Below are 9,752 nucleotides of genomic sequence, written 5' to 3'. Positions count from 1 at the left end.
GCAACCGGGAGACATGAAAGAACTATACTCCTCACTGAAATGAATATAGGCTACTGGCAAAGACGCCACCGGTGGAGGCAGTAAAGGTAATGGCTTGGATTGGAGCCAACCCCGCTCACTCCAGATATTCATCTAATTGACTATAAACCTGAATATCTTCTAATCTCTATAAGATTTCACATAATGGGCTAAATAGATGTAGGCCTAGACTGAATTGCTATACCTGATGCAAAGTGTCATAAGGGGTCTATCTCCCTTCCTCCAAGTCCCATTCAATAATCAAATCGACCACTCTAGCCCGTGGGGGCTGTCAGTACTTACCTGGTATCTTACTGGTATCATACCTGGTATCTTACCTGGTATCATAGATTGCAAACAACTTCTTGTTTCCATCGACTGCGTTCCTGGGGGGGGGGGGAGAAACAAGAGGAAATATGACTCAATACAACACTTTCATTTACACCTGCACAGTCACACATGGTGATTATGATTTATATACGGTGATAACTCACACCTGGTAACATACAACACAGTGTAAAGTCTGTTATTGAGTCAATTTAGTTTTAGGCGTAGCTATAGTAGGTATGCAGTGGGTTAATTGTTTTTGGACCATGTGATGTTCTTATAATAGGACACACTTGGCATACTCTCTTTCCCAAACACTGGAAGTGCTTTATATGATAAGCATTGTACTTTAGGAATGAGTGTTTTCCATGCACAAGTTAGTTTCAGCACCACCCGATGGAATTACGGTAGGGTCAGAACGCGCTATAGGGACGGAGCTGTACAGCTCAAACATGGGGCTGAAACACCTTAGCACCACTTAAATAACTCAGACGTACCTAGCAATTTACAAGACAGTGCAACATGTGTCTACTTGGTGCAAATAATTCACGCATTATAGATATGTCAAACTGAACTGTCAACTATTGATTGTAATGAATACCGTGCTACAGTAGAGTGAAATATGATTAGTCAGCACAATGTTCTGTCAGAAAATATGGAGTTAGAGTACCCTCTTATGGCAATTGGTATAACGACTTTGTTTGATGTAGGCTAACTGTAAAAAAATACAAATAAAACGTTTTTTTTTTTTTTTCAGGAACGATTGTGTAATCACACCCTTTGATAGACCGATTTATTGCGATCCTTCTTTTAGCATTTGAGTGCGTTCATTCTCGATTTCCTCTGGTCATTACCGTTATAATTCTCAATGATGGACCTTAGGCTGGTGAGTCATCGTGGCATAATAGGTCGGATCGAAATCATAGGCAGTACTCTGGAGGCAGCAGTACCATGTGCATTAAAGCTGTTATAAGCGGTAATTTTCTTCTCGACAAAGCTGACGCATTTCCCACTGAATGAGAGAAAAGGCTAGGTGAACAGAGAGGACCAAAATTGAACATGTAGGTGAATAGGTATACCGTTTTAATGGGTCCTTGGGATATAGCCTTATTTTTTTCCTTCTGGATGGATCAACCCACTGCCCCTCATTCATTAAATTGAATTCGACTAGACAGCTTATTAGCTTGCGGGAGAGGATGACGTTTTAACTAACCACAGCAATGTGCATAGGCTAGAGTAGCCTACAGTGGCAAGTAAGATAACAGGGGAAAGTTAAGTGACGCTTGGAGTTCCTGGAGGATCGTTTTCACTGTCGCACCTATGATAACGCACCGGTTAGCAAATCGTTGCAGTGTGTGCATGTGAGCGGCAACTGGAGGTGAGTGTGATTTCTGATTTAGATGGGGCGCCGGGCCGCTAGTCCGCTCTGAGTGGACAAATGACTTGAGACCAAGGGTATGTAACACGAAAAACGTTGTTGTCACAACCGAAGATGAGGGTTGGCATTAAAACCTCTCATCTCCAAAAGGCGGGAAGGAGGTGGCAGCACAAGACGCAAACAGCTGCTTGGTATGAGTAAGAAGTCAGTCAAGCAAATCAGGAGAGAACAATACACGATCGAGACTGCCTGCGGTGGCAAATATAAACGGAGAATATCTATATCCCTCTGAAGGAGCCGCAGCATACCCTTGACTTTCATTGCTGCGGGTTTTGTATCGTTTTCTAACCTGGATTTAAATCAAGATGATGGCTCTCTCTACAGGTAATTGATTTTCAACCCTCTTTTATGCACGAGGATGGCATCAGAAGCACCCCCCACCTTCCTTCTTTCTTTTGTTAGGGGGGTATGAGTGGGGGGGGGGGGTCTGGGGAAAGGGAACAGCGAGGGTACATCATTAGCCTACATTGAAAACCTATTGCATTGCCTGCGGATTCATACGCAGTGAGGATCACCAATACAATGCTCCTGCGAACACGAACAGTTGCAGCAAAATGGGGAGATGTTATAATACTGCTGCAACAAGGTGTTTAGCATTGGGCAAAATGAATGCACACAAGGACGTCGGCCAGGAATGTAGAAAGACACGATTGGTATATTCACAGTTCCAAACAGTTATTGTATCACGGTTAGCCTACTGATTACTCTTGTAGGTCCATTATAGGGCTGCTAGTTGAAGGTGTGTGTGGTCAGGTGTGTGTATTGGGGGAGGGTGGGGTACAGTATAACACCAACGTACCTACGGTATCATTAGTGTACTATAGTGTTAGTAGTACTGTAGTAATAATTGTCTGGTAGGAGTATAGTGTAGAAGGACAAGTAGGAGTGTAAGTATGATGACAATACATACTACTGAAAGTACTGATTGTGGATTATATGTTGTTATTCCAGACATAGAGGACAACATTCCCAGCTTTTCTACAATGAAACACGTGTGGATCTCTGTCTTGCTGGTGTGTATTACATGTCACGTGGGGTAAGTGAAACGTTTACAATCCAATCTGTCTATACACCGCATTGCATCCTCATTTGAACAGCAGATAGACTGTACATGTCCAACTATGATGTGCTTTATTTACATCGACACTAGCCTTGTCAAGCAGTCTCCATGTTACAGTATGTGGAACTAACCAGCCTGATTGATGTTCTGTCTTTCCAAGTCTTGGCCAGACCACAGCAGAGGCATTGAAAGAGGCGGAGGCTAATGACAACATCACCATCTTCACGCGGATACTGGACGGACTGCTGGACGGCTACGACAACAGACTCAGACCAGGACTTGGAGGTAACGTATACCGACTTACATACCACTCTGATCCAAACTCATATCACTAGAGGTTACAGTACAATGCAGTACAATGCAATACAATACAGTACAATACAATGCAATACAATACAGTACAATGCAGTATTATATCAGTATTCATTTTCTTGGGGCAAATGTCATTCACTAATACTCTTGTGTTCTGGAACATCCCTTATTTGACATTAGATTTCCTCAGAGTACACTCAAGCCAGGTGCAGCAGAACCATTGTTGCATGTTGATGCAGGAGATTTATAGAACCAAAATACAGTGTGAAATGTGGATGTTTCTGTTTCAACGTACAGTTTGTCTTTGTTAGAATTTATACTGAATGTATTGTGGTTCTTTTGCAACTTGAAGGGATTTGATGGGGAAGATAAATACTAAGAGAGTGTGCCTGCGTGTGCACTGATTTAAAGCAATTATATTACTGGAGCCTAAAGACTATGCAGGCTCTGCTGCAGCAAATTGACCTGTCACAAGAAAAAAAGTCACCAGCTGATGAGATGATAAATGCATAGTGAACTGCGCTCCATATCGAGATGTGCTGTGTGGCCCCACGTGGGACCAACTATATGCTTTGGAAACACCCCCTCACTTGCAGGGAGGGGGGGGGGGGGGCAAGCTCTGGGGCGTTTTCTTTTTGGTTGGGGGCCCCCTGGAGATCACCTCTCCCCCAGATAGCATATGAACACGTCATAATCCATGGCAAAATGATTAGCAAATTCACTTTAAAACTGCAACATTTTCTCTCAGTTTCATGGCAAAATGTTTAGAATTGCATGAGATAAGCTATTAAACTTGCTCGGACCTTGCGGGGGGGCCTCGTGAAACTGCAGTATGCCAATGCTTAGCCTCATACATAATTTGTGATCCAGCATAGCATTTTCCCCCTCTGTAAAATCACACTCGATAGACTTCTTGGATTCAGTGAGAAAAAATAAAAGAGACTGTTCTAATATACTGATTTGCATTGACTGGAATATATTCCAAGAGCAAAGCAATCACAGTAATAGATCAATCCTAAGTGAGAAGGAACTGCACTGCCAACACGCCATATATATCACACAGCCCCCCTCATGACCACCACCTCCATCTGCAAAAAGTAACCTTGAGATCCAGACCTCTATTCAGACGCGAGAGAGAGGGAGTCGAAGAGTGTTCACTGGAAGATAGAAATATCCTGCATCTCTTAGAGAAAATAAAATGTTCTTCCACCGATTTGGTCTTAGTGATTTTTTTATCCCTTTTTCTCCCCCCTTCTAAATCTTGTCTTATAATGTCGCTAATGTAACATGGATACATCCAACATGGATTTGCCAAATGGGGTTGGAGAACAGAATTATTTCTGTCATTGAAGGCTGTAAAGATTTGAAATGGAAATCTCGATGATGATTACTCATAAATTGAATTTGTCCCTGTCCCTTGTCTCTTCATGTTCACTGTCATATTCCAAATCCCATTCTATCCACAGAAAAGGTCACGGAGATCAAAACCAATATATTTGTCACAAGCTTTGGCCCAGTTTCAGATACTGAAATGGTGAGTCAATTTACAGCCCATTTCATAATGCACTGTTTCAATGACGTCCATTAATGTAATTATTTTGCGATAGGAGCAACCCCAAACCCTCCTGTAAATGTTACGAACACACAACAATTATCCTAGATGCATATAAATGACATGTATTCATAGTTTTTTGTTAAGTAATAAATCAATATCTTATAAAGAAATACATGATGGGCCGGTTTCCTGGATGCAGATTAAGCCCAGTCCTGGACTGAAACGTTATTTCAATGGAGAATCTGCTTTTAGTATTTTTGTTGTTGTCCAGGACTAGGTTTACAGTTTATTATCTTAATTTGACCAGTTTCTCACAGCAGGAAAAGAATACTGCAGCAACAGGAAATGTGAATTATTATGTGGATTATAATTAATGGACATTTTTGTGGGCGTTGAAACACTTTTCGTTAGGGCAAATCAAGTCTGACATTTTAAGGTGGAAATTGCAAACTTTAAAAGCTTTTTATTCTCATAGTTTATACAGATTGTAAATCAAAGATTTTTTTTGCTAAAAATATTATTATATTACTGATCGATTGATTATGACTTTGCAAATCTGTAGAAACTATGACAATAGAAAGGTTCAGAACTTTTGTGAAACATCACAGCACAGTTGAAATATACAGTGGGGAGAACAAGTATTTGATACACTGCCGATTTTGCAGGTTTTCCTACTTACAAAGCATGTAGAGGTCTGTAATTTTTATCATAGGTACACTTCAACTGTGAGAGATGGAATCTAAAACAAAAATCCAGAAAATCACATTGTATGATTTTTAAGTAATTAATTTGCATTTTATTGCATGACATAAGTATTTGATCACCTACCAACCAGTAAGAATTCCGGCTCTCAAAGACCTGTTAGTTTTTCTTTAAGAAGCCCTCCTGTTCTCCACTCATTGCCTGTATTAACTGCACCTGTTTGAACTCGTTACCTGTATAAAAGACACCTGTCCACACACTCAATCAAACAGACTCCAACCTCTCCACAATGGCCAAGACCAGAGAGCTGTGTAAGGACATCAGGGATAAAATTGTAGACCTGCACAAGGCTGGGATGGGCTACAGGACAATAGGAAAGCAGCTTGGTGAGAAGGCAACAACTGTTGGCGCAATTATTAGAAAATGGAAGAAGTTCAAGATGATGGTCAATCACCCTCGGTCTGGGGCTCCATGCAAGATCTCACCTCGTGGGGCATCAATGATCATGAGGAAGGTGAGGGATCAGCCCAGAACTACACGGCAGGACCTGGTCAATGACCTGAAGAGAGCTGGGACCACAGTCTCAAAGAAAACCATTAGTAACACACTACGGCGTCATGGATTAATATCCTGCAGCGCACGCAAGGTCCCCCTGCTCAAGCCAGCGCATGTCCAGGCCCATCTGAAGTTTGCCAATGACCATCTGGATGATCCAGAGGAGGAATGGGAGAAGGTCATGTGGTCTGATAAGACAAAAATAGAGCTTTTTGGTCTAAACTCCACTCGCCGTGTTTGGAGGAAGAAGAAGGATGAGTACAACCCCAAGAACACCATCCCAACCGTGAAGCATGGAGGTGGAAACATCATTCTTTGGGGATGCTTTTCTGCAAAGGGGACAGGACGACTCCACCGTATTGAGGGGAGGATGGATGGGGCCAAGTATCGCGAGATCTTGGCCAACAACCTCCTTCCCTCAGTAAGAGCATTGAAGATGGGTCGTGGCTGGGTCTTCCAGCATGACAACAACCCGAAACACACAGCCAGGGCAACTAAGGAGTGGCTCCGTAAGAAGCATCTCAAGGTCCTGGAGTGGCCTAGCCAGTCTCCAGACCTGAACCCAATAGAAAATCTTTGGAGGGAGCTGAAAGTCCGTATTGCCCAGCGACAGCCCCGAAACCTGAAGGATCTGGACAAGGTCTGTATGGAGAAGTGGGCCAAAATCCCTGCTGCAGTGTGTGCAAACCTGGTCAAGAACTACAGGAAAGTATGATCTCTGTAATTGCAAACAAAGGTTTCTGTACCAAATATTAAGTTCTGCTTTTCTGATGTATCAAATACTTATGTCATGCAATAAAATGTAAATGAATTACTTAAAATCATACAATGTGATTTTATGGATTTTTGTTTTAGATTCCATCTCTCGCAGTTGAAGTGTACCTATGATAAAAATTACAGACCTCTACATGCTTTGTAAGTAGGAAAACCTGCAAAATCGGCAGTGTATCAAATACTTGTTCTCCCCACTGTATATGGCAAATAAATGGAAATCCAACATTGATGGTGTTAAGAGATACAGTTGAAGTCGGACGTTTACATACACCTTAGCCAAATACATTTAAACTCAGTTTTTCACAATTCCTGACATTTAATCCCAGTAAAAATCCCCTGTCTTAGGTCAGTTAGGATCACCACTTTATTTTAAGAATGTGAAATGTCAGAATAATAGTAGAGAGAATGATTTATTTCAGCTTGTATTTCTTTCATCACATTCCCAGTGGGTCAGACATTTACATACACTCAATTAGTATTTGGTAGCATTGCCTTTAACATGTTTAACTTGGGTCAAACGTTTTGGGTAGCCTTCCACAAGCTTCCCACAATAAGTTGGGTGAATTTTGGCCCGTTCCTCCTGACAGAGCGGGTGTAACTGAGTCAGGTTTGTAGGCCTCCTTGCTCGCACACACTTTTTCAGTTCTGCCCACAAATTGTCTATAGGATTGAGGTCAGGGCTTTGTGATGGCCACTCAAATACCTTAACTTTGTTGTCCTTACGCCATTTTGCCACAACTTTGGAAGTATGCTTGGGGTCATTGTCCATTTGGAAGACGCATTTACGACCAAGCTTTAACTTCCTGACTGATGTCTTGAGATGTTGCTTTAAAATATCCACATAATTGTCCATCCTCATGATGCTATCTATTTTGGTTGGGATGGTGTTCTTCGGCTTGCAAGCCACCCTCTTTTTCTCCAAACGTAATGATGGTAATTATGGCCAAACAGTTCTATTTTTGTTTCATCAGACCAGAGGACATTTCTCCAAAAAGTATGATCTTTGTCCCCATGTGCAGTTGCAAACCGCAGTCTGGCTTTTTTATGGCGGTTTTGGAGCAGTGGCTTCTTCCTTGTTGAGCGGCCTTTCAGGTTATGTTGATATAGGACTCGTTTTACTGTGGATATAGATTATTTTATACCTGTTTCCTCAAGCATCTTCACAAGGTCCTTTGCTGTTGTTCTGGGATTGATTGGCACTATTCGCTCCAAAGTACGTTCATCTCTAGCAGACAGAACGCGTCTCCTTCCTGAGTGGTATGACGGCTGCGTGGTCCCATGGTGTTTATACTTGTGTACTATTGTTTGTACAGATGAAGGTGGTACCTTCAGGCGTTTGGAAATTGCTCCCAAGGTGTGAACCAGACTTGTGGAAGTCTACAATTGTTTTTCTGAGGTCTTGGCTGATTTCTTTTGATTTTCCCATGATGTCAAGCAAAGAGGCACTGAGTTTGAAGGTAGGCCTTGAAATACATCCACAGGTACACCTCCAATTGACTCAAATTATGTCAGTTAGCCTATCAGAAGCTTCTAAATCCATGACATCATTTTCTGGAATTTTCCAAGCTGTTTAAAGGCACAGTCAACTTAGTGTATGTAAACTTCTGACCCACTGGAATTGTGATACAGTGAATTATAAGTGAAATATTTTGTCTGTAAACAATTGTTGGAAAAATTACTCGTGTCATGCACAAAGTAGATGTCCTAACCGACTTGCCAAAACTATAGTTTGTTAACAAGAAATTTGTGAAGTGATTGAAAAACGAGTTTTAATGACTCCAACCTAAGTGTATGTAAACTTCCGACTTCAACTGTATGGGAGGGGTTGACTAGAGCTGAAGGGTGGGACTAATAACAACAAGATAACTAATGTAAATACACACTGTCCGTAAAATGTATATAGGTTCAAAACTTTATTGAAAAAGCACAGTAAAAAATATATGGCAAATAGAAATCAAACTGGATGGTCTTCAGAAATAGACGGGGGTAGTGGAAGGATAGGAGTAAAAACAAACAAAAGATAACTATTGTAAGATATATTGTGTCTAAAAAGTACAGTGCCTTCAGAAGGTATTCAGACCCCTTGACTTTTTCCACATTTTGTTAGGTTACAGCCTTAGACCGTTTACTCAGGACTTTGTTGAAGCACCTTTTGCAGCGATTACAGCTTCGAGTCTTCTTGGGTATAAAGCTACATGCTTGGCACACCTGTATTTGGGGAGTTTCTCCCATTCTTCTGTGCAGATCCTCTCAAGCTCTGTCAGGTTGGATGGGGAGCGTTGCTGCACAGCTGTTTTCAGGTCTCTCCAGAGATGTTCGATCGGGTTCAAGTCCGGGCTCTGGCTGGGCCACTCAAGGACATTCAGAGACTTGTCCCGAAGCCACTCCTGCGTTGTCTTGGCTGTGTGCTTAGGGTCGTTCTCCTGTTGGAAGGTGAACCTTCCCCCCAGTTTGAGGTCCTGAGCGCTCTGGAGCAGATTTTCATCAAGGATCACTCTGTACTTTGCTCCGTTCATCTTTGCCTTGATCCTGACTAGTCTCCCAGTCCCTGCCGCTGAAAAACATCCCCACAGCATGATGCTGCCACCACCATGCTTCACCGTAGGGATGGTGCAAGGTTTCCTCCAGACATGATGCTTGGCATTCAGGCCAAAGGGTTCAATCTTGGTTTCATCAGACCAGAGAATCTTGTTTCTCATGGTCTGAGAGTCTTTAGGTGCCTTTTGGCAAACTCCAAGTGGGCTGTCATGTGCCTTTTACTGAGGAATGGCTTCCGTCTGGTCACTCTTCCATAAAGGCCTGATTGGTGGAGTGCTGCAGAGATGGTTGTCCTTCTGGAAGGTTCTCCCATTGCCACAGAGGAACTCTAGAGCTCTGTCAGAGTGACCATTGTGTTCTTGGTCACCTCCCTGACCAAGACTCTTCTCGACCGATTGCTCAGTTTGGCCGGGCGGCCAGCTTTAGGAAGAGTCTTGGTGGTTCCAAACTTCTTCCATTTAAGAATGATGGTG

The 9,752-nt window shown here is 42.3% G+C and overlaps 1 protein-coding gene across 1 annotated transcript in view; it reads left to right on the top strand.

Moving 5' to 3' along the window:
* Positions 1-2,766: 2,766 nt before the first annotated feature.
* Positions 2,767-9,752, top strand: part of LOC120033208 (gamma-aminobutyric acid receptor subunit alpha-5-like) — a 31,960-nt gene continuing 24,974 nt past the window's right edge. The window contains exons 1-3 of the mRNA XM_038979492.1: positions 2,767-2,819; positions 3,004-3,128; positions 4,622-4,689. Coding sequence (XP_038835420.1) covers positions 2,767-2,819; positions 3,004-3,128; positions 4,622-4,689 — 246 coding nt within the window. The remainder of the gene's footprint in view (positions 2,820-3,003; positions 3,129-4,621; positions 4,690-9,752) is intronic.

Source organism: Salvelinus namaycush, chromosome 40 (assembly GCF_016432855.1).
Source record: "Salvelinus namaycush isolate Seneca chromosome 40, SaNama_1.0, whole genome shotgun sequence".
Lineage (NCBI taxonomy): Eukaryota > Metazoa > Chordata > Actinopteri > Salmoniformes > Salmonidae > Salvelinus > Salvelinus namaycush.
Note: the sequence above shows the minus strand (reverse complement) of the source record. Positions and strands in the feature narration are given on the sequence as shown.